The sequence below is a fragment of the Dufourea novaeangliae genome, unplaced genomic scaffold (assembly GCF_001272555.1).
Source record: "Dufourea novaeangliae isolate 0120121106 unplaced genomic scaffold, ASM127255v1 scaffold47, whole genome shotgun sequence".
Lineage (NCBI taxonomy): Eukaryota > Metazoa > Arthropoda > Insecta > Hymenoptera > Halictidae > Dufourea > Dufourea novaeangliae.
In genome coordinates this window covers 656245-681210 of record NW_015373920.1, presented here as the reverse complement: position 1 = coordinate 681210, position 24966 = coordinate 656245, and the positions used below count along the sequence as shown (strand labels likewise).

Here is a 24966-nt window from a genome sequence, read left to right as displayed (position 1 = left end):
ATTTTACAATATAATTCCCTTTCTATCGATTCGATTCCCGGGCAAAATGGCAGCGTGCGACGACTCTGAGAATTAATAACAGCCATTCTAATCCGTTCGTCCCGTCTCTCCCCCTTGTGCCGCGTTCGTTACGTTTCATTTTGGATTCGTGTTCGTTTTGGTGGGCGCGCTACCGTTAGAAAAAATATAGAAACGAGTATTTACAAGGAAGGAACTTTGTTACGCTCGTAGCTTGGGAATCCCGTCGACTCGTTCTTCTCCGATCCAGGGGGCCGCGAAATCGAGTTCGTCTACGTGCCGCGATCAACGTACGATAGAAAGTAATCGAACTTTCGGGAATTAGTATCTACGTAAAAAGCTTTCGAATTCAAGCAACAATCTGTTCAATAATCTCGGATCGTTTTTGCACGTAAACTCGCTCGTTTCGAAGCGTTCCACACACACACACACGCATACACACGATCTCTTTTCGTCGTCTCCAGCCCCCCCCCCTTTTTTTTCTCTATGTACAGTTCCATCGTTGCACGCTGCTTCGCGACGAATGTGAAAATTAAGAAAATTCTAGTCCCGGAAATTCCTGTTCGGGAGCCGCGAAAGGGAAGCACGAGTACGGTTCGTTTGTCGCGAGCAACTCGTTTACTATTCCACGGCTGAATTCTGCGCTGGAGCGAAAGGGCTCATACCCCTGTTTTTAGGTGCACTCGATTATGTGAGGTTGGGAAGTCTCTATGACGCTGGGTCGGCCCACGGAGTTCTCCAGATTGTGGAGGGACGTGGAGTGCGGCCCGTGAGTGGATCCGTGCCTCTCGTAATTATCGATGTGCTCCAATTCGCATTCCTTCGGCATGTTTCCTGCGAATCGAAAGAAAACGGCGTCCCCCCGTTAACATCGCCACCCCCTGTTTCGCTGTCGATCGAACGGTCACACGTTTTAATATTTATTTCCATTCGTGTCCCAGGTATCACATGACGCCTTAAAGGCGCCTATTTTACGGCTGTTTTAGGTTTAAGTCGTCTTTAAGCCGTTTTCAAAGCGTCATGGGCTATCTGGGGTTCGTTCGATCGCGTAGACACGCGGCTTCTATTTTTTCTGTTACTCACCGACATTCATGTCAGGCCCGTATTCGTAATACGTCGGCGAACCCACGGCCGCGGCCAGCGCAAGCTCGTCCTCGATATTGTTCGGCCTGCAGCTGGTTGTCTTCCAGTGGGTCCTAAGGCCACTCGCGCTTATGTACTTCTTATCGCAGCCTTGGCAGGTGTAAGGCCTTTCGTTCGTGTGTAACCTCTTGTGCAGCTTCAGATGAACGAATTGTGTGAATTTCGCGGGGCATAGGTCGCAGGCGTAGGGCTTTTGGCCGGAATGCAGTCTCAGGTGGGTCTTCAGGTTCGAGGTCGAGCTGAACCTCTTCTTGCAGATCTCGCATTGGTGCGGTTTTTCACCTGCGATCCCATATTCTCGTTAAGTATACTCACCCCATCGCAAGCAAATCTAACAAAGTATAAGATATACTCACCGGTATGCACGAGATGATGCTTCTGTAAATGGGCCAGTTGCGTGAAGCTCTTGGTGCAGACGTTACACTTGAACGGTCTTTCGCCCGAGTGCGTCCTCAGGTGAACCTTGAGATTCGACAACTGGCCGAATGTCTTGCAGCACACGTTGCACTCGTAATGCATCTTCCCGTCCTTCTTCTTGAGGGGATACGGCAACGATCTGTAGCCTCTGGACCCTTGAGAGTTCGGGCTTAGCTAACCGCTCTGGGAACAACCGTGATCGTCCGGGGACAACGAGCTCGCCGGTGAATATCGGTGGTTCAGCGACGATGAATTCGCGTGAATGGTTAGGCCTGGGTGATGGCCCAGGTGTAGATTGTGCGTGCCAGCGATCAACGCTTGATTGCTGTCGATTTGCATCGTCGACGAGGTGGGCAACTGGTGACTGCTCGTCGCGGCCTCCAGCCGTCTTCCGTCGGCTCTCTCGTAGACCACGTTTCCGCTCGGAGTCGGCGAGTAGGCGGTGCAATTGATAGACAACGGGGCGACGTTGTGATGCAACGTGCCGTTTTGATGATAAATACCGTACGGATAGGACGAAGGTGATTGAATGGGCGAGATGGGTGAGACGCTCTGGTTGCTGCTCGGTGCTGAATTCGGATACACCGGACTGGATTCGATCTGACAACCGCCGGAACTGGAATAGAGGATCGTCGAGGTGGTCGCGCTGGTTGGATTCCCGGAGGGCGACGGGCTCTTGGTCTTCCTCTTCTGTGGACAGCTGCTGTTGCTGGTCGTCGACGAATGAAGGTTGCTCGTCGACGTCAGTATCGTATTGGACGACGACAACACGTTCGGGCTCGAATGATGATTATTTGTGTTGCTGGACGAATGTATGCTACCCGGATGAGACTGTAAGATGGTGTTCGGACCGGTGCTAGAGTGCAGATTTCCGGTACTGGAATGAAGGCTACCCGTGCTCGAATGCAGATTACTCGTCGGACTTTGCATCGGTAGGCTACTGTTACCGCTGGTGGAATTGACGCACGTGTCCGCTTGCATCGGTAGGTTCGAGCTGGAGTCTGGGCTGCAGGGTAGAATGTTCCCGTAACGATGAGACTTCTTGTAGGAGTAAGCCATTTCCGTCGGGCTGGATGGCGGCGGAGTGACCGACTCCACGTGAGTTTGATGGTGGATCTGATGGTGCTGATGGTGTTGTTGGGTAGCATTGTGATGGTGATTGTGACTGTTATTGTTATTATTGTTGTTGTCCGTACTGCTACGAAGAAGGATGTTCTCGAGAATGGAACTGCTTGGACTGGCCAAATAGGCGGGTCTCCCGGAAACGGGCAGATTTCCCTTCACCTCGGGCTCGTAGAACGGTTTCGGATTTTTCTCCGGTATATCATCCTCGTTCACCGTCGATAGAACCGCGTTCTTCTGTAGAACGATCGGAGACATTGGTTTTTGAAGTTCCGGGGTCACCGCTCTGCTCGACAGCTCCGGATCCTTCTCCTTCCCATTCCCGTCCAGGCTCTTCGTCGTCTGAAAATTCCCGTACGTCTTTGTGATCTTGATCTTCACCTTTCTGTACTCGTTCTTCGCGGCTGCATTGTCTTGCTTGAGCACCTCGTTGCTGCACACCGACGTTTTCGAGTTTTTGCTGAAGTCCAGCACGTAATTGTTCTCCGAGTCGGACTCGCTGCTCTCTTCCGGGGGCGTGAGGATCTCGTCGTGATAGCCGTTCGAATGATAGCCCTCGTCCGATCTAACGGAACCGTCCGTCGGGGTCATTTGCGAACGTCTCTCGTAGATCGTCGAGTCTTTCAACGGCGACACCACGTCCACGGTGGGCGGGAGTTCGTTCGGTAACGCCGATTGTTGTACTTGTTGTCCTGAGACGATCAGAAACGATCTTGTCATGTATTTATTCGCGGGAGAACGTATACGTAGGGATCAGCTGACGGGTATATACTCACGTATTCTTTGAAGCATTAGTTCGCCCGTTAACGGATAATTGAGCCTTTCCGCGAACTCTCGGCAATACCACACCAAAAGCTCTTGGTTCGGTAGTATCGGCTTGATTGTGTAAAAATAAATGTTCATCTGAAACCGAAAGAACAAGCTGAGCATCGAATCGATCACAACTACGAAGAAGTACGAACGTCTGTGGTTTCGTCTCACCTTATACTGGCATGCTATTAGGTTCTGTGATTCGGACGAATAAGCCGGGTTTACGTAACGCATCCAATTTGATTTCTGCACGTCATAACCGTCGATGTAATAGAACAGCTCGTTGTTCTTGTACACCTGTCGATAAAAACGCGCGATTTAGGTGGAACAATACACGACTGGCTATATATGTTTCATGTATTTCACGCGTCCAAGTGATTATCACTCGATCACGTTAACTTCAATCTCGACGAGCAACAAAGCTGTCTCGCCTGGGATCATTCGTTGAAACGATATGTACAACATAAATCGTGGATATTCGAAACAGTCGAATGGTCGACTGGCTAGAAAATATCAACGATTTAGTAGGGAGGATCGAGAGGGAATCCAAGTTCTCTATCGTAACTCATCAATTCGTTACGAGGCATCAATGGCTTCGCGGGTTTCGCTTTAAGGCTCGCTAGATCGGTTGAAACCAGTTTCTGATCTTTGCTGGCTTCTCTCTCTATCCTTCCTCTTTCCCTTTCCGTCTTCTTTACTTTTTTCGTCTCATCATCCGAGAGAAAGAGAGAGACTGGACGATGATGATAATCGACGCTCGCGGAATAAATGCCACGAAGCTTTCGAATAGCCATACGAATTGATCCTTACCCTCCAGAAGTACTTCCGGTTCGCGTCAGCTGGTACCGAGTCCTTGGTGTATACTTGGCCCACGAGAGGACCGAACCGTGTCCCTTTCGGTATATAACTTGTGCTCCAAACTCCCAAAACCTGCATACACACGAAACATTCGTTTAATTTCTGCCACCTGTCGATTTGATCGGCGTTGCTTTACTCGAATTCGTTTGGTACTCGTTCGGTGTAAAAAGATTCGATCAACTTTTCGACCACCAGGTTCTCGGGATACGAACAAATTATTTAAAACATTCACGAGCAGACTAACGAGGGAATAGTTTTCGTCTATTTTCGATAATAATTATTTAGTTTATTCTCGGCAAAGTATTCTTCGATTTTCCATTGATAAGGAACTGTTTATATCCTTCTTCCGGTTTATAGAAATGAATCGAACGCGCTTCGAATCCCGTACAAACGATTCAAGAATCGCACGGAGACCCTTCTCCTCACGATCTCGATTCCTGTCACCGAGGAAAGTGTAACGATTGACTTCGGCTCTAGGTCACACTCGCTAAGTTAATTAGCTTCCGAGCTCGATCGTGCCCCGCGATTCGTCGGTGTTCTTTTGGTCGAATTCAATCGGTGTTCGACTGAACCACGGTTCGAGTAAAACATTTTCCAAAGCTTTCTGCAACCCGGTTCGACGAACGGTACCCGAAAGAAGGTAGCGAGAATGCAACTCGGAAAAATGTCGTGGGTTTCTCGCGACTCTCACCGGGGAGGTCTCGAGAAATGATTCTTTGGCGGAAGAACGTACATCGTGGAGGGCCTGAGAAGGCTTGAGGACCAAATTTCTCGGCAGGGACGCCTCCGCCCGGTTGGTATCGCCTGGCGACGCCGCGACATCCGGTACCAAATACACGGCATGCTGCTCGAATTCCTCTTCCCTCAAGGTCGCGTGATCCCACTCACTAGCCTCCATCCTTCACTGCACAGAAACACAGGAAAAAAAAAAATAAAATAAAATAATGTTAGGTTCGTTGTCTCGTTAATCGGAAGATGGAATCGTTGGGTGGGACGTTTTAAGCAAAGTTCGACTGGGTTTCACCGTTCTCTGGGAACCCGAGGATTTGATACGGATCTGAGTACCGTTATCCAAGAGAGGCTGTTTACTAAAAGTTTAGCACATATCCCATTCGCCGTTATATTCTAAACCCAGCGGGCGACTTTGATCGGCTTTCGTGTTCATTCCGACAGAGTATCGCGGTTCACTGATGTAGAAACCTGACGGTACATGCCCTATCATTTCTTTCCTATAATGTTCAACCCTTTGCACTCGACTGTCCCCTCTAAAGGGACAAAATATATGGAAAATTAGAATTTTTATTCTTCAAGGCCACAGGGACCGACATCATTATCGGACAATTTTATTATATTCACTTGTCTCATCGGTGTCGAATTGCGAGCAAGAAAGAAACGGGAGGAGCGCATCGTATTAATAGAATCGGGATAGACGTATCTATGCGTAATAAAGCTCGACAATGCGGAGCGTTATAAATAGTGAAAGATTCCCGTAAATCGATACGATCAATAACTCCGGAGCCATTAATTTCGATAATACGTCGAAAGTGTTCCGGATTCGTTTCGCGTGTTGCCGATCATTTCGCCGAAAAAAAGAAAAAGAAAAAATGATCGTTACACGTTCGTAGCGAATAAGTATGTACCGTTCTGCTTTCTTTGTTTTCCAGCGAGAATTAGTCACGTGCCACCGTGAAAATCGCATCTTTTTCCGTTCCCTGAATCAGCGGTGGTGCAACACTTTAACATCGCGAAAGTGAAACCCGTCCACGCATTGATCGACTGCAGGGGTGAGTGGGAGGGGGACAGGGCATAAACTCCGAAGTCCGCCCTCCGCCACCCCTCACCCCCGGCCGGTCGCCCCGACCGCTGGGGGTTTTCGCTACTCGTTGAATTTCCATTTCCGTGGAAATCGCGCACTGCCAGCTCCCGTTCACTATTCGTTAACTTTCCGCGTAACTTTTTGCCTCCCCTTGCCCAACCCCCCTGCCCATCCCCTGACGGTTTCATCCCCTTCGATCAAGGGGTTTCTTCTTCGTTTACGAATTTCAACGACTTTCCGGAATCGTTTTTCCGCGGTTCATCGACGAACAGTGTTTGTCATCGTTCATTCGGCCCTATCGCTACATCTTCGTCGTGTATGGAATTTCTCCGTTTTATTATTCTTTACAGACGGAAAGTAAACGATTCTTAAACTTTCATGTATTCAGACAATATTGACAATCGATGGGAAATATAAAAGCAGATATTTCTTTGATTACTTAGTCCGTTTATGTAAGGATCAAGGTGTTTAGAGTCGTCTACAACGCACAGGGCAGTGTACAAACTTTTGGTGAACGACCCTACCATTCACCGTGTACAGCGCCGAAATCCTTAACTAGATTGATTCCCGTAAAAGTAGTGGAAAGTATATCCATCGAATGAATGAAATTACAAGGTTCATTCGCGAAATCTCGAGAATTCGATTACGGTAAACGACAATCGACTAGAAAATAAAAGATCAAAAACATCTAGATGCGCTACCCATTTGCATATCGAATGTTATTATATTCTATCGAGTGTCGTGCATCGTTACGCACAGTACTCACGCCTTTTGGTGCATCGGTTCGCGACCTGCGAGTCGACGAATGTCCTGCACCGTCTTGGCGACGCGTTCCTCGCCCGATCTCTTCTCGCCTCTTCTCCTTCCGCTCGGTCGTGTTCGCTACGATCGGTTCTTCGTTAAACGGATACTCGGGCCCGTGTTTTTACGTGATCCTGTGATTCTTAAGGGAGATCGGCATCCCGACGACTCTTGGGACACTCGGGAGCCTGGGCTGGCCTCGCGCTGAGGGACGAAACACGCCGGTTTTCCTAAACATTTATTTGAAAATGTCTCTCGACAAGGCGATCACGACGCTTTATCGATTATCAGGACATCGAGAAAAAGAAATTGGTGGATCAGGGTGCTGCTGCTGCCGTTGCACCCGACCACTCGGATCAACCACTGTGTCCGGACACACACTCTCTCTCTCTCTCTCCTCGTTCTCGCTGTTTGTCAACAACGATCCCGTTCGCCACGTATGCGATATTCCTCCACACACCGTTTAATAATTCTCTTATTATGTTTTCATTCAGTAGCCGCTCCTGATTCGAACGTGAATAATCGTCCACGGAATCGCCGTTTCTTCCACTCACTCCTCCCGAATGCACACACGCGAACCACTTCCGACGCACTTCACCTCCTTCCGTCTCGCACACCACCACCTCCCCCCTCCTGCACCACCCCCTTTTTACTTTCCCAGGTGTAACAACCGAGGACAGAAGCACCGCTCTCGTGTACACGGAACGGATATCGTCGATCGATCTTTATTCAAATATTCCGAATCGTACGATACCACCGTACTTTCCGCCCTTTTTCCGTTAATGACACAAGAGGACCGAGACGATTACTCACGAGCGAGCATGCCGCGGTTATACCGATCGTGTTCGACCAAACAGGAGATCCCCTTCCCCCCACCCCTCCACAGAGAGTCAACGTTTATATTTTTCTCGACGAAAGGAAAAAAAAAGTAGTGTTCCTCGCGAAAATTCGGGCACTTATTTCGCGTAGATCGGACACACACCGCGGTTCCCGGTCGAAATTTCGCGTTTCAACCCTTTTTTCGAAAGGGTGGTTCTCCGCTTTCTCGGGGTCTCTCTTTGGATGGCACACGCAGAGAGCAGTGTGTGGAACTCGGGTAGACCTGACCTAGCCCAACGCGAGTCGGCTTGGCTCGTCCTCCCCCTGCGTCGGTATTGGTCGCTTGCTATACGTCTCTCTCTCCCTCGCCCTCCCGTCCTTCTCCCTTTCTCTCTCTTTCTGGCGAACACGGGGACGCGGTGGTGTGCCAGCAAAGCTGCCAGACCAGAGCAGAGGTGGTGCATTTCTCTGCGCTGCGCTTTCGATCGACCCGTTGCCAGAGGTTCCCTCCCTCTCTCTTTCCCCCTCTGGTGTCCTCTCCCTCCTTCCACCCACCCCCTTGCTGCCCACCACCATCTCTCATGTATTCACCTCTCTTTCGTTCCTAGCCTCATTCTCTCTCGTTCCCTTTCTCCGTTCGATCATTCCCGCCCTCGTTCCCCCTTCCCTGTTCTATCTTCGTTCCTCTTTTTTCCTCTACCACCCCCTCCGCTCACGGCACCTCTCGTGCATTTCCCTCTTTCGTCCTGCTCGGGCGGGAGTCTAGCGTTTCTATCTCTCTTCGTCGAACGGCGCTCTCGTTACCCCTTTCAACCCCTCTAGCTACGCCAACGCGTGCAACCGTGTCTCCCTTTTCCCCCCCCTCGCTCGTTCTCTTTCGCTCACCCTCGTTGTTGTATTCTTTCTCTCGGTTATACTGTTCCCCCTATCCCTCTCTCGCTTCCTCCTTTTATCTCTTTTTCCCACGTTCGTAGATTTTCCATGCTGTCGGACTCTGTCTCTGTTCGTCGATGCCCCGAGACAGGGTGCATGCGCCGATCGCGCTGCTAAGTTTAATTCTTCGGACAACTTCTCGCGTTTCGTAAGACGCTGCGCTGCTCTCGCTTCGGAGCAGTTTGTAATGAGAACCTAGGGAGCGAATCGGCACGCGTGTACACCGACGACGGACACCGAGTAATTTTCCGTTCGTTTCTCGATGTTAGCCCATCGCGGATACACGGTGTGTCATCAATCGGGACTTTCGTTCGGGGGCGGGGGGGCGATCCGAATGGATTCGTAAGGCGACTCTCGGTTTTGGCGGGGGTGGTTTATGTAACGCGTGGAATCGATAAGACGAGGGCGAGTAGGCGAATGATCCAAGAACGGAATCGTGAACCGTCTTGCGCGCAATGAATAGCGAAGAATATCGCTTGAACGATCTTTGCAGTACAGAAGGAACGGCAGAGGGGAAAGTAGGGGGACAGGATTTATTAAATTAATTAAAATATTATTGAAAATTTCAACTCGCAGCGATCGTATCTTATCGTTTCGAAAAATCTCGTCATCGTCACGATCGAAGAACAATTTCTTCTAGTCTGGTAAATTTCCGAGCCAGACGGCCGTCTACAAAAATCCTACGGTGTTTTTCTCCCGTCCTTGTTTACTCTTCCTTTGAGTGTGGGCTTTTTCCACGGTGCGTCCCTCTCGCACGGTTTCTCCTCGTTCGTTGTCCTCTGACAACCCCTTTACGGGGACGTGCATTTAACTCCGGCCGCCACCCTTTGCCCACCTCTCACCCTCTTTTCCCCATTCACGGCTCGGTGCATACACCGATCACGAGCGAGCCGCGTGAATGTAAATCGGCCGAAATCGATCCAAACCGGACTATAGAATCCGAAGCCTTTAACGATTTTCTTTTCCAAACGATTATTCCATCGACACGTGAACTGTGTATGGCTACGATACAAGGTCGATTCTCGAATCAACCCTTACCAATGATCCGATAAGAATACATTCTACAATAAAAGCTTTTCCACTGTTATTCGATGAATCTCTCAGTCGTACCTTTCTTGGACTACTTTTTCGAATGCCGAATGTTTCGATCCGTTCGTCGCAGTTTTTACATACACGTACTTGAATGTATAATAAAAGTGATTTATATTTATATTATTTTTTTCATCACCTAACAATGGAAATATGCTCAGACAGCTTAAATATAGTTAACAAAGTGTCACGGCAGAATTGAACACCGGGTACGTGGAATTCGACTGGCCCAGACCCTGGGCCAGAGTCACGGCCACTCGGGATCGGTAACCCCGTTCACTTTGGCTAAACGGCCGTCGTACGCACGTGACTCGTTTTTTCGTCTACGCATCATCCGTGGCTGTAGGTATGTACATATCTAGGCCCGAGACCATCGACACCTCTTATAAGTAGAAGTGTACGACGGGTCGTCGAACCGCCTCGGGATCCTAATCCCGAAGACCGGTCTCGATTCCATCTGCAAGGTTACGTGAACGAAATCAGCCGCGTGCGCACAAAGGACCGATTCTCACCTCGAGATAATACCTCAGTTCCCCCGGAGACGGCCGTTCACCGTGAATACCTCTACATAATTCTCCGCGTGAACGGGCGTGCAAATATTCAATCTTGTCTTCTAATTAAAGGTGATGAAACGAAAGACATTGATTAACAGCTTCGAAACTGTGAGAGTACATTTTGTATTCCTTTCAGCCTCATTTCTGGTATATTTCTGTTTTTATACTGGTGTGGAATGTATGGATATATGTACGGTGATTCCTCGATGAATGCAACACGAGGAACCGCGGTATTCCCACCACTTTCAGCTTTGCCATGAATGCTCCAAAGCATACCTGAGTACGTCGCACTCATCGAGACATTACTGTATGCCTTTGTTTGGTATTACATGATTATCATTCGAATCACTGTCGTTTATTGTAAAGTAATAGTGCGTGTAGTTGATAAAACATAGATTATCGGTCGTAGAATAGGAAAGGTAACACGGGCATTTTTTTAAAGCATACTCAATGACCCGGGAAAAATATTTACCGCGACGTGGCGACGATGAGGCATCGCCGGTGTATCGGCTCGCAATAATTCACTGGGCGGTGTTCCTGAAATTAATAGAATATCACGCTAGCCGTGATTTATTCGTAATTCCATGGAAATGCCTCCGCGTCGGTGGAATCAAATTTATAGCAGTAATTGCGCTTTATCGGCGGTCGAGTGTAGTTCGCGCCTTCCCCCCCCCCCTCTTCTTTTCGCCGGGGAATAAAATAATTTTGCTTTAATACCGCCATGCGTGCGAAATTTAACGGCAGACCGCCTTTAATCCACGTAGCACCCACCAACAACCGTCTACTTTAGGCGGAAATTTGAAAATAATTAAATTCCTCCATCCCTATAAACATTGTCCCAGGGTGCTGTGTGTGTGACGGTCGTCTAACAGACTTCATTCTCATCGAACACCTCGAAGAACAAGGATCGCAAAAGGGATCCTAACAATCCAAAACTCGGAAATATTTTTATTTCTTAAAATTTCCAAAGTTTGCTTTCATCAATGGGCTCTCGATCTCGTAGCGATTTCGATACGCAGCCTCGAGAGTGATACACGTCGCGTGTATAATGTATATGTGGGCGAGGTCGTTGATCTCTCGATGAATTCGTGTGACGAAATTTCGTCAGGTGGGTGTGTATACACACACACACACACACACACGGGCACACGGGCACCCGTCCGAAATTTCACTTTTCGAGGGTCACTCGAGTGTACGGGACAACGAACGAGCGAACGAACGCTACGGAGGATTCACCTTGCGAATTTCCACAGCCGCGCGCCAGCGGAGGCCTCCTAGCGAAAGATGTTTCCGCGTGAATCGCCGACGACTACTAACCCAGATACGTTCCCCGGGTCGTCGATCTTTTCCCTCCTCGGAGGAACGACTGTACCAGATATATTAATTTCCCTCGGTTTCGTGGCCGATTCTCGCGAAGAATCAACCATCCTCGAGACGATCCGTCAAGATTTTCGAAATAGCTTTTGTCTTTTATTAGACACCTTGATGGCTGGCGTGTGCACAATGTCATCGACCTTTTTTCCTTTATATCCCGTCCGTTGGCCAACTCCAGCCATATCCTCGTGTTAATGAACTTCTCATCAGCGGTGTTAATTGATTCGTGAAATTTCACGGGAAGGAGTTTACTGGCGGTTCGAAATAAACGTTCGATCTTATTGTACCCTGTTCGTTCGTTGCCTTTCCCGCGACGCTTTCCGTTGTTCTATCGATTCGCCGCAGCTCCGTGTGCTTTTTAGCCCCCGTCGAAAGGGAAATTAAAGCTTCCCCACCTTTGTCCCGAGTACGTGGCGAAACACGACTCCGAGGAAGTAAAATATAGTCGCGCGCAGGCCGGGGCGAGTTTCTAATCAGCAAACTCGCGCGTAATACCGCCGAGCGCCATCGGGATAGAAAACTGAATGTGAACCGGAAATACCGTTTTCATGGAACCCATTCGAATCGAACCGTGTGTTCCATGGTGTAAGGTGCTTTTACCTCTCCTCGTACTACGCTCTCGTAACTGTTACTTTGGAGAATAACGGGCCGCGCACGTGTGTATGCGTGTGTGTGTGTTATATCGCGGCGATTGCGTGTACACACGGCTTCCCAGGAATAACGGGCACAAATTTGTCTAGAACGATACCTTTCGCCGCGCAGCTGCTCCGAAACGACTATTCGTTGCGTGTTTGCGAATTTCATCGTCAAGGCCAGAAATTCGCGTCGATGATAGGTTCAACGAACTCGTGAACACTCCACGCGTCGGATTACAAGACTCTTCGAAATTCTGACAGATCTTCAAGGAGATACTTTGCTTTTCGTTGAACGTGATCACGATTTTTTTTCTTTCGCGGAAAATCATTTTACTCGGGGGGGATGAACATAAGTTTAGAGATCGAGGTTGATGCACGGGGATGCTTTTAATCGGACAGCAACGATTAGCGGGAAAAAATGCTCGAAGGTTCCGAAGGTCGAGAGAAGCCACGTCGGGGCCGGTGTTGTCGCATCAAATATTCATTTCGTGTTTCTGCCGATGGTTAAGAAAGGTCTGGACGCCCGTAAGAAGGTCGATGGTTCGCGGAGTCTCCGGGGTCGACGACCCTTAAGGCTTTGAACCGGGACATGTTGCGCGGCTCCAAGCTTTTTGTAGAAAGTGCTGTTACTCCAATAATACAGCTCGCAACAACGAACTTTATTCGTTCCTCAGTCACGGGGATATAAAAACCGCGGTCCCTTGTTTTACGTACGCGTCCCCGAAGACGGTGAAGAAGAGGGAATTGAGAAAAAGAACGAACGTCGACTTCGGACAGTCGGTTCCGTTAACTGATTTGAATTTTCATGAGCTTCCCCGCGAACCCACCCTGGCCGAAAATAATTTACGCGCCATTCGCTTTTTTTCTGGGAATCACGAAGAACCAGTTCCCGCCGAGAATAGATCGATGACGATATTGACAAAATTTCAACGTTCGTCTCGTGTTTAAGACCGACGTGGTACCGTCGACGCGATCCGATCGGCCATTCTGAAATTAGATGTAACAGAACGATAGGACATTCTTTGGCTAAAATTACCTACGATACTCGAAGGTATTTCTATTTTCCTCGCGATCACACGCGAGTAGGTCGTTTGTGTTCGTTAGGTGATTTTCGGTTACCTCGCGAAAATCAAAGTCCCGTTTCCGGCACGTTTCACGTCGCCTAGCGCGGCCCCCGGTGAGCTAAGTTTTTAAAGGCCGACGTACTCTTGGCTGGTAGCAAAATGTAAACCGGAAAAGCAACGAGCAAGTGAATTAGCGAAGTGAGTTCGCGATTGCCCTCCCCTTTCCCCTCGCTCTTTCCCCCGTTCAGTGCCGCCGCCACCTCCTCCGTCTCCTCGCTTCGTCCTTCTTTCTCCTCGTTCACCGGCCACCTTCCATTCTCTCTCGCCACGGATCTGAAAGAAGGTCTCTGCCGGTCATTGTCCCACTTGGAGGTCTACTTGGACTTGGACTTGGACCACACCATAGGCATGGTGCGCTGAGTAACGAGGTTCCGATACCCCCATAGGGGACCCCCTTTTGCGCCTATATATTCTATACGCAACACGTACCCGCGCCGCCGCCCGTTCACAGAGAGACAGGGACGGAGGCAGGGGACAGTGTTCGGAGCGGTGAACGAACTTTAACGCACCCGTGCTCCCAGGTATGCCGCGAAAATCTTCCTAAACGAGCGGTATCGCGATCATACTTCTCACTTCCCTCGTGAATCCGTTCCGTTTGCTTCTTCTTATCTCTTGAATTCTTTTATGTGCATCGTAATTTCAAATTCGACGGGAGAATTTCATTCGGATACCCTTAACCTCTATTTCATTCATCGTAACAGGATGAATTCTCACTTCCCTCGTGAATCCGTTTCGTTTGCTTCTTATCTCTAGAATTCTTTTACGTGTAATTTCAAATTCGTAGCTTAACCTCTATTCGATTCATCGTAACAGGATGATTTCTATCGTGGTTTTCTTTTTGCAGACCATCGTATTCACTCGGTTACCGTCCAATTAATTACTCGTGTACCGATCATCGATGCAATCTTGTTTCGACTCTCCGTCTGGGTTATTCAAACCGTATGCAAAAAGAAAAATGGAATCGACCACCGCGTGACTCGACGAAACATTCGACACTGACGGAATTAGGCCCGGGACGTGTACACGACAGGAGGAGAGACGGTCGCGCGATCCGCCCCTGCATATCGCCACGTACCGGCGTCGAAACCGAACCGCGCGTCACTCGCCTAACTGTACATAGGCTTGTGTGTATATCGAAGGTACCGTACAGGTACGACGCGGCCAAACGGTCGTAAAACCATGAATACGTGAAGACGTTTACACGTGGGCCACTATGCACGGCCCTCGTCGTGGTCTATGCGTGTACAGGTGCGTAAAAGCACCGTTGTACGCCGGTACGAACGGCGGCGAAGGCGCGGCCAAAAGTAAAACCGAATTCGTTTTCGGTAGGACTCCAGCCGGCCGTGCTCTCCTCCGTCTTATCTCTCTTTCCTTCATTCTTTCCCTCTTGGCCACGTTATTCCTCTACGTTCCACTTCCGTTTCATCGTCCATCGTGAGGAACATACCTCTTATTGGACTTGAAACAACGTATAAGATTGATACAACGTGGATAATCAGATTTTTCTTATGTTAACGCTAGGACTGTTGAAAATTTTCCTGATAGCCAGGCATTTACGCAGTTTGAACATCGTGCGCGCGAGCGTTCACGTGCCGTAAAAGGTAACGCCGGGCATCCTCCTCCGGCGCTTATGTAACCGAAAGACTAGAGATGAATCGAGCTCTCTGCCGGGTCAGAGACATCGTTGTCCTGGCTCCGTGCTCTTTCTCTCTTTCTCGGGTTCAGGACCCCGCAACCGGAGGGGAATTCGTTGAACCTTGAAAGTTCATAGAGTATCGAGCAGAAGCCGAACGTAGAGTAGCGTTCCGTCGATCGTGATTAGAGCCCGATCGTACCCGGGCGGCTCTGAATTCTCTTCGGTATCCCCTTTCCATCGATCCTCGACAGGACAATGATAGTCGGTCTCGACTATTCTTCGTCGGTTGATACGAAGTCACGAAACGGGAACCGTGACCGAAGCTCAGCCGATCGTTTCTTGATATCGTGGCATTCGGAATGCACTTCTGATTCGAAACTGTCACTCAAGAATTCGAATTGGAAGTGTGTACCGAATATCGAAATTCTATCAAAGTGAAATTGTCTGAAATCGGGGGATCATGATAGAAAAAAAGAAAATTAAGGAAGAAGCTGTGATATCGTAGCTTGTCAAGAAATTCCATTCGAAAATTCGCAATTGCACAATTTCGAATTGGAAGTCTGTACCGAATGTCGAAGTTCTATCGAATTGAAATTGTCTGAAATCGGGGGATCATGAGAGAAAAAAAAGAAAATTAAGGAAGAAAGAACAGAGTACAGGCCGTGTGTGCCGTTAAAGCCGGAGGAGCGTTCTCGCAAAAGTACAAGTGGAAACGGAGGGTGTCCGGTCGGCCGTGGTGGAACGCCGCTCTCCGAGTGGTTCTGGTCGACGTCTGGCCGTACGTGGCCGGGGCCGCTTTCAATGGGGACACGTGATCGGCAGAGAGTACGGGCAGTGGTGGAGGTCGACCGGCTGTGTGTTCGCCGCCGCCGACGGGTGGGTTCCCTCTCTTTTTCCGTTCCTTCTGTTCTCTCGGCCGAGGACCTCCTCCTCCTCTACGCTTACGCCGCGCGCCGCGCGGAGTCACGGACGACCGCTATATCATTTTCGCTACCGGCCTGCGCGCCTCGGTTCACCGTTCCCGTCGGTTGTTGAACCCGACTCTCTTCGCGCGCTGCATAACCCATTTTGTAATAGCACACTTCGAATCGCACCGACGACGGGGTACCGGTATCCTTCTCCGAAATCGACCGTCGCCGTGCCGATTCTAGTCTACCCCCACCCAGTTCTCGCGCGGTCTGTCTGGCCTTTATTGTCTACGGCAAAATGAACTTTCCGAACGAGGTATCGCGACGGGTGTGTATTCGATCATTCTCATTCTACTTGATTTCGTTGAAATCGGTCTGACTTCGAAAAAGGAAAGTTTACCTTGAAAATCTTTAATTTTGAGAAAATTGTTTTGTTTTTATTTTTTTTTTTTTTCTACGTAATGGCGGGACTTCACGTCGTTGCCAGGGAAGTTGTGGTTAGACCCAGAGAACGGTATTCGTAGAGATTTTTTCTACGGGCTCGAGTGAAATGAATTTGTGCTAGGTCGCAGGTTTCCATTCTCGTCGGTTATTGAACTTGACTCTCTTCGCGCGCTGCATAACCCATTTTGTAACAGCACACTTCCAGCGACGCGGCCTCGTCCACGTTTTATGAACAGCTTGCTTTCCCAGAATTCAATGGGCTTTTTTTAAATATCCAACTTACGCACACACACACACACACAGATTTTATTGTTTCTATTATGTTAGGTTTTTCGATTCGTAGACGAGGTTTCTTCCCATTTTGCTACCTCGGTCGATGAACTTGACATTCAGCGTAACGCCGCAACCTATTTTGTAACGTACGGAAACCCGTCTCGACCCGCAGGTTCTATTACAAAATAGGTTGCACCATTGTTGTCCTTGTTCGAAGCGGGCTGTTTCCTTCGCGACACACAAAAGCCCGCATACACGAATCACCGGTGATTCTCCGGTCTGACGTAAAAAGCGAGTTGACGATTCGATGGATTACCAGGGACGGGACAAAAAAAGGCAGCCTGTTTCTCGTTCGACGATTAAACCAAAACCCACGGTAAAGAAGCAAACGAATAGGCGATCAACTTGCGTTTCGTCGATTCGCGATAAAGCACTCGTACCAATTTCGAAAATTTCCCCCGCGAACGTTTCGACTCTCCTTTTGTTCGCGTGACCCATTTCCTTGAAATTCATTCTTGTTCTACACAGGTAGAGGAACAAAAAAACTGACGACAGATAATCGTGATAATCCGTAAAAAGTGAAAATCGATGTTGGGGTGTACAGTCGCCCGTTCGCGTTTCATTCCGGTACGTTACGCGGCCGTCGCAATGCGCGGAATAAATTCGGTTGAAAGGGGAACACGGGAAATTATTAGCGTTCGGATTACGGGGACGAGCCTGATAAGGGGAGCATGCACGCGTCACGAGCGCCGACCTGCGCTACGTCGTCGGAGAAATAATTGTCGTGGCCAGATAAGAGCCCACGGTTATTCGGGCATTGTGCTTCGGCCGCGTGGCGTAAGGCAGGTCAGGTATTACTCCTATATCTCTCGTTCCTCCTTCTACTTTTTAAAGGGTCATGGAAATTCGGTGCTCCAGTTCAACGGACGAGTCAGTTGCGTTTCATCGGTTGTTTATAGAAATCGTCGAACCATTACACAGACAGACTTTTTTGGGAACAGATTGAATTTCGATTGTCCGATGGAAAAACGTTAAATACAGTCGGACGATAGAAGTAACGATTGAATTTTCTACGTTTTAATTATCACGCGACGGGAATAAAAAATTCCGCTTCGGGTACCTACGCGTCGAGCGAAGAATTCTAGTCGGGTTCGTTCGACGGAACACGTAACGCGCATTTGCGCTTCCGGTCGATACCTTCGACCGATAAAGCGTCCCCTCGTAATCGTTGTGAAAGAGATTAAATAACGGAGTTTGTCCGTTTCCGCATTGAATAGCATGAACTTCAATGTCAATGTCAGTCGCCCTTTCACCTTATATAACGAACGAGTACGCTCGCCCGCTCGCTCCTGACAGCAGCGCGTAGCGCCCGGCTTAACTCGCGAGTCGAACGCTGGCAATAAAGCCGAACTAATTCGAAACACGGTCGATCTGTTATTCGTCGTTTCGAATCAAAGAAGATTTCGTCGGAAATGTTTTAGGGACTCGAAACGAAACCGAATAACCGATCGAAATCATCTCGAATGGTATCGCGACGAAATTAGAAGTTAGCCGGGCTACCATTTTGAATTGCAAATCGTCACACGCCCGGCTCCTCGGCGGCGATCGACGGCTGTTAAACCTGTCGCTGCTTATTCAAAGCCGTTCTTCGCGGATACTTGAGAAAATGGAAATTCCGTGAAGTATCTTTTCTAGGTAAGTGTACCTCACCTCCTCCTCCTGGTTGGTAGCACGACGATAGTAAAACGCGTTTATTGCCGTGGAGAGAGTAAAGGATAGCGTAGGTTCTAACACTAAATTTAGCCTCGATACGTAATTGCCTTCTCGGCTGGCCGCCGTTGGAAAAAGTGATCCAGGAAGTGTGTGCAAGATCGTTGCCTCGGCGCAATGTTGCGCGCCTTTGAAAACGTTACCACGAGCATTGCTCGAATACCATCGTGTATACCGGTGATGCTGGCCTTTTGATCTTTCGATTTTGTCGATTGGATTTCTTTGCAACAAAATGTACCATTGTTCGTTTCGTCCGTTTCGTTTTGTTCTTGGGTGGCAATCACGAGGAAAGGACAATCGAGGCGATGAGAAGCGCGTTTTGATCGTACTCTAGAGTCGTTCAGTGCCGTCGACAGGTAGAGCAAGGCTATACAGCGAAGCGAAGTGAAGCGAAGGGAGGGAATCTCACGGCTGATGGCTGGCCGTGACTTTACTCAACTCAGCCGGCACTCGGGCCGGCGCAACGCGTCAATGTAGAACGGTCATTGACTCCTGGTGCCTCGGCTCGGCTCGACTCTCGGGCTCCGCGAGCCTCCTATATACGTGCAAGCTCGAGCCTTCCTCTTTCTCTGCGGAGACAGTCGTCGAGCGTGAACGCGCGCGCGCACTCCTGCTTCTGCGCGACGCGGACACCCGGTACGTGGCTCTACGTGCTTTGCCGTTCCTCGTGATACTTCGGCCTTCTTCGAGCGATCATCGAATCAGGCTAAAATTTTCGCCACGTTTATTTATTTCTCTTCTTTCTTTCAATCCCCGAAAATTCGTCATTGTTCAAGTGTCCAACTTCAGTGGACATTCCCTGTGTTGCTTACCTCGAGACCACCGAATAGCATCTATAAATACAGTCCGAAACTTTTCATTTCAAATACCAGAGATTCTGTTTATGTATTCTTTTCCGTATCTGTTAGTTGATACCAGCAAACTTTGGTAAATCTGACGCGTGTCGTTCCGAACAAAACAGAATGGTACGTTTAATGGGATAACAGAGCCTCGATGTAGGACGGTTATTGGCTCCTTGCGCTAGACTCACGGCCCCCTATCCGCGTACGTGTTCGTTCGCCATTCACACACACACACACACACACACACACACACACACACACCGGGGAGTTTCGTGCCGGCTCGAAATCAGCCACCCGGTACGTGGAACGCCCGTACCTCCTTAGGAGCAGCCGTGATACTTCAGGCTTTTTCGGTGCACCGAGCACGGTCAGAAAGTTACGATAATTTTGTTTCTCTCTGTCTTTCTCCTTCGCCCGATATCTGGCTCGTTTCGCGTACAACACAATCTTTCGGTGGGAAACGATAAAACGGCCGCATCGGGATGAACACGTACCGAGCGAGACGATATAAACTTGCTACGTGTCCCCTCGTGTGTTAATGGCGTTTCCCCGCGGAACGTGGACGTGTTTATTCGTTCGTGTCTTTTCTTCCATTTTTGTTGTTGTCATTTTTCCTTTTATTTCGTTCTTTTCGTCGTTTGACCTTGGAATCCGGCGAACCAGGAATTTTACGATATTTTTATGGAAGAGTTACGCCGCCGCGGCCGCAGAGCCGCGAATTTTATCGCGGGGAATTCTTGCCAGGTAGAACAGGGTAAGTGAGAATGAGGAAGTGAGTATAATGGCCTTTATAGCGGGGCGCATCGACGCGGACGGTGGTTCGCGCAGGCTCGCTTTTAACCGGTCCTACGCGCCTCTCTCGATAATAATAACGACGGACAACGATAAAAATAATGACGCTGATAATTACGATACGTACACCCGGCCGTTTGACAACGATACGGCGTCTAATTAATCTTGTCCTCGTCGAGATAAAATTTTCGGGGAGGTTTAAGGTGGTGTTAAAAACATTTTTTTTTTTCGTTCACGATAATGCGAAAGACGAACTCGCCGTAGCGTCTGTCGATCTTTTTGCTGGCTGTAGCGTTCGTAGTTTGTCTAACCGCCGTAGTCTTCACAATCGAGGTTATGGTACCATGCGATACATCGAGGTCTAGCGCCTGTACGTAGCGAAAAATTCAGGACAGGTTTCTTTTTCTTTTTTTCTTTTTTTTTATTAGTCGACCGATGCATAATATTCGCACGATTATTCCAGATCGAATCGTTACGGGTGAGAGTGAATCAATATTTATTTGAAGGTTAATTTTTAAAACGTCTCGATCCGCGTGACAATTACAGAGAGGAGCGGACTGTACGAAACGGGACACCGTGTATATACCGGACGGTCATCGTTACGGTAGCGCGTAATACTTTACGGTTCGGCGTATGTATTATCGCGGAATCGCAGGACAGGCGCAATTTTTGCATGGAAAATGGCGCTACGGTACTTTCAGCCTCGCCGCTCGCCCGCGGCGAACGAATCTAGGCTAGGCCTACGAACGACACGGTCATCGACCACCCTTGATTCCTTTTTTTTCTTTTTTTTTTCAAAGACGGAGAAAGCGACGCTACTTCTGCCACGTACTAATTAGATTATGACAGGATCGAGGAATTTATTGATTTCTAATCTAATACTTTTCGAAATTAGAGAATCAATGATGCAATTCCAATACAGTCGTATTTCTGTGATCCAAACGGTGTTCGAGAGAATTCGAGTTTAAATGTAAGAACAGGTTTTTGCCCGATATTTATCTCTACACGTTAATGCTATGTCTTTCTGTCTTCCCTCTCTACCGTTAAAGACCATAAAACAATATAATTTACAATTGAAGTTCAAGGAAAAGTTGTTCCGTTTCTTTTCTTTTAATTTTCGTAAAAGAATGTATCATCAACGCAGATGCGGCACGAATCAAGGGCACCGGCGTAAAAATCGTTCGACCGTTCGGCGGTCACCTGGACAATCCACTCGCCCCGATCCGTTCGTCTTTCTTGACCGCGGAAACGTGCCGACCCCGTCGACGAGTGGCCCGTTTGAAAAGTGCAACGACCGTTCCAATAAATCGACCGCCCCCGTGTCCCCCACCCCGAAATCATTACATACACGCGAGTTCGAAATGACCGTGGCTACGAGCCCGCGGTCTGCGGATCCCGTTATGTCACATTAGTAGGCACCTGCAGGCGTCATTATCCTCTCCCGCGGCGTGCCATTCTCAAAATCGAAAACCGCTCGTTCTGTGAACCCGACAGAAATCGATTCTCCTCGCATCGTTTGCGGCTCGTTTCGACTATACACTTCGATGCTCGTGATCGTTCAGCATCGAATTAAACGCGATCCTCGTGGTTTTATCGTACGAACCTCTGTGGATTTCGTTAACCTCGATTATAGTTTCGAAAGAAAATCAGAGGTCAACCAGAAAAAGTCTTCTCGTACGATTTTCTTTTCTCGCCGCGTTTTCCTTCGGAACGCCTCCCTTCTTTGTGATCACGATGTTTCGTTCATCTCGGGGAGGGGTTACAGGTATAAAAAAAAAGAAACGGAAACTCGTTGTATTCTCGAGGAATCTTCTTCGAGATTTTCGAATGGACGAACAGCGGTGGAGGGGGGACCAACGGTGCACCGTTATGTCATATTAGGAAATACGCGCGTTTAACGGTGATTCTCTGTAGAGGATTCGCTGTTTGGATGCTTCGAAATTGCTTCGATCAGTTAACAACGATTCGATAATAACCGTAGAAACAATCGACGAATTTACACCTGCGTGTTTCGTTGTTTCTGTATCGTGAGACGTGTATGTTTCGAGATTCGGGAAAGAAATCGACGCGCAGTTGGCTCAGCGATCCGTTCGCGGAACCGATACGTCGCTGCTCGTGAATAATCCATAGAGATTGATAGGGCACGATGAATCGCGAGCAATGCACTCGAGGAAAAAAAACCGATTGCGTTATTGCTTTTACCGTTCTCTTCTTTTTTTCAGGCTTTAACTTTGGTCCCGGTACCGTTAGGGACAAGGCTTTCAAAGAGCGTGAAGAAACACTTTCTGTATTCGAAGAGCACCTTCTCTGACGTAACGCCGCGCGCACCAAAGGGTCTCGAACGTTTGAAGTAACATCTATCTGTATTATATTCTCGTTCTTTCTGTTCGCTGTCATTCCGATTAACCCTCCGGACCGAATTCTCTTTCGACGGTTCAATAAATTTGAATTCTCTTGTTCCGCATTATTTCCCCCATTTTTTGTCTACTCGAAACGTGAACTATATGATTTTCTAACTCGCCCGTTTTAAAGGAAAGATTCGACGGTACGGTGTTCACCGTTAACGAAAGTTTCCCTGGAACCGAACTTTCCTCGCAGCAGTTTTGCGCCGTTTGCTATCGAAACTATGTCAGGTCACCGAGTATTTTCCGGAACACTCCAGAATGCTATCGGTTCCTTTCGAGATAATTAACAAAATACGCGTATTTTTCTAACGGTAAACTATAATATATGATGTATATTACACGTTCTTTTTTTCGACTATGTGACTGTTATTACCGGAATTGGAAAGTACGTCGACCGTACGTTAAACGTGGACGTCGCCTATACGTTGATCATTGATTTCTTTGGATATCGTTACGACACTATAATTGAATTACTTCTAAAAAAAATCCATAAATAACATCACTCACCTAAGTCGATTCCCTGGAAGCCGGCGAATCCTGTCACGACCACGACAAACTGTCAAAGTTCACAAGCCGAAGTCACTGACATATCTTCAGCCCCCGATACGGTCTTACCACGATCCACACACGGCTACGGTTCATACATCCGCGAACCGACTGAATGTCATCGAATGGAACTACAAAACGATCAAGTTCGAAGCAAGTTCCACCGTGGAGGGCACTGAACGTCGTTTCCTGTTCTCCTGTCTCTCTGGGTCCCGGGACGGTGGAACCTCGCGGAAACGAAGAAGTGATTTCCACGGGAAGAAAGTTCAACGCGACCAAACTCGGCTGAAGAAGATCAACGGAAACGTTGTCCCCACAATTCAAACGACGTCCGATCTTTGGTTGTTGTTCCTCGGTCACTGTACTCGTCTCGGCACACTGTCTTTTTCTCGCTGAATATCGTTCGAGGAAGTCCCGTCCACAGGGAAGAACAAAACCAGAAGTGGACAGCAACGATATCGGTAATCACGCGCGGTTAGGACCTCACTGTTCGGGCGAACGGCGCGAAGCGGAGAGGATTGCCTCGTCCTTGACGTACGGTCGTGTACACCGTCCGTGCGAAGCCGCGTGGTTCGAACTGACGAGCACGGCGGGTAAGGTGAGTCTAGGTGTCTCCTTGTGTACGAACCCGCGGTGTGCGCGCGTGTACGCACTAAACGTAACCACGTTACACCGTGGTGCGTTCGTGTGCGTCGACTGGAGGACTGGTGGAGGGCGAGGAAGGAAGAGGAGGCCCCGGCTGGGCTCTCCTCCGCTTTGCTCGGCTCGACGAGTCTCTCTCTCTCTCTGTCTTCCTTTATCCTCACTTGCTGCTTCTTCTGCTCTTCCCTTCTCTTCTATCTGGTCTTCTCCTTCCTGTTACCTGGATGGCCCCTACGTTCGACTCTGTCCTTCTTGGCGGGTTTCGAACGCGAGTACACACCGGGAACCAAAGCTCCTTCCTCCTCGATCCCCTCGTTCCTTCTTCCTTCGACTTGACTTCTTTCCTCGTTCTCTCCTTTCTTTCCTTCCCGCCCGAACTAACTATACTCCTCGGCTCGTTCCTCGACAGTGCAGGAGGACGACGATGTTGCAGCCGCCACTCGCCGGTACGTTTCGTTCGGTTCGGTTCGGTTCGGTTCAGTATTCCCCATCGACAGAAGCAACGGTACTCTTCCCCACCCCCTTTGCTCGCGCTCGACTTCGAGTTCTCCTCTTGCGAGAACGCTACCGCCTTCTCCTCCTCCTCTTCTCCTTCTCTACTTTTCTACACACCCGGTGTGTGTGTTCCCTCTTCTTCTCTGTTCGACCACCGAACCCACCGGGTCTCTCTTTTCTCCTCCCTTTCCCTCGGGCTCCCGCTCTTTCTCACTGTTTTTCTCCGAGCGTGCGCTCGCGTGTTCCCTCGTACGTACACGCGGCGACTCGCTCGCGTGTAGGGCCCCGCTTCTTCCGTCTCCCTCTCGAAGCTCGCCTCTACGACCGTGTCTTCCTTTTCTACTGGTTACTGACCTCCGAAAATACGAGTCGAAGAACCGAGTCGTAGATCTTTTTGGACCCTCGAAGGTCTTCCCCGTCCCCAGCACTCGAGATGCTAACGACGATCTAGGTGAGAATCTCGTGGAGAAGGATGTATTTTTCCACAGTCTGTCGTTGAATTCCTCCTTTTTTTTTTTTTTTTTTTTTTTTTTTTTTGATTGGACCGTTGGGAGCTAGGAAATATCAGACGAAAGGTTCGTCGAGGAGTTAGACATTCCTCTGGAATGAGACCCCTCCCTCCATGGGGGTCACCTGTTCTTCTCTCTTTCACTTTTTAATCGCGTCCCAAAGTCCTCACGGAGGCCGAGCGTGAAAACTC

The 24966-nt window shown here is 48.9% G+C and overlaps 2 protein-coding genes across 2 annotated transcripts in view; one reads left to right on the top strand and one right to left on the bottom strand.

Annotated features, from left to right (window-relative positions):
• The window catches only part of LOC107194481 (protein FAM76A), a 43188-nt gene that overhangs the window by 8003 nt on the left and 10219 nt on the right, over nucleotides 1–24966 (top strand). The window lies entirely within an intron of this gene.
• Nucleotides 495–23219, bottom strand: LOC107194480 (PR domain zinc finger protein 1). Its single transcript, XM_015584117.1, is given in 8 exon segments — nucleotides 495–852; nucleotides 1102–1443; nucleotides 1518–3392; nucleotides 3477–3603; nucleotides 3682–3807; nucleotides 4321–4440; nucleotides 5102–5272; nucleotides 23091–23219. Coding segments are annotated over 7 exon segments (2916 nt in total). The 5' UTR covers nucleotides 5267–5272; nucleotides 23091–23219; the 3' UTR covers nucleotides 495–691.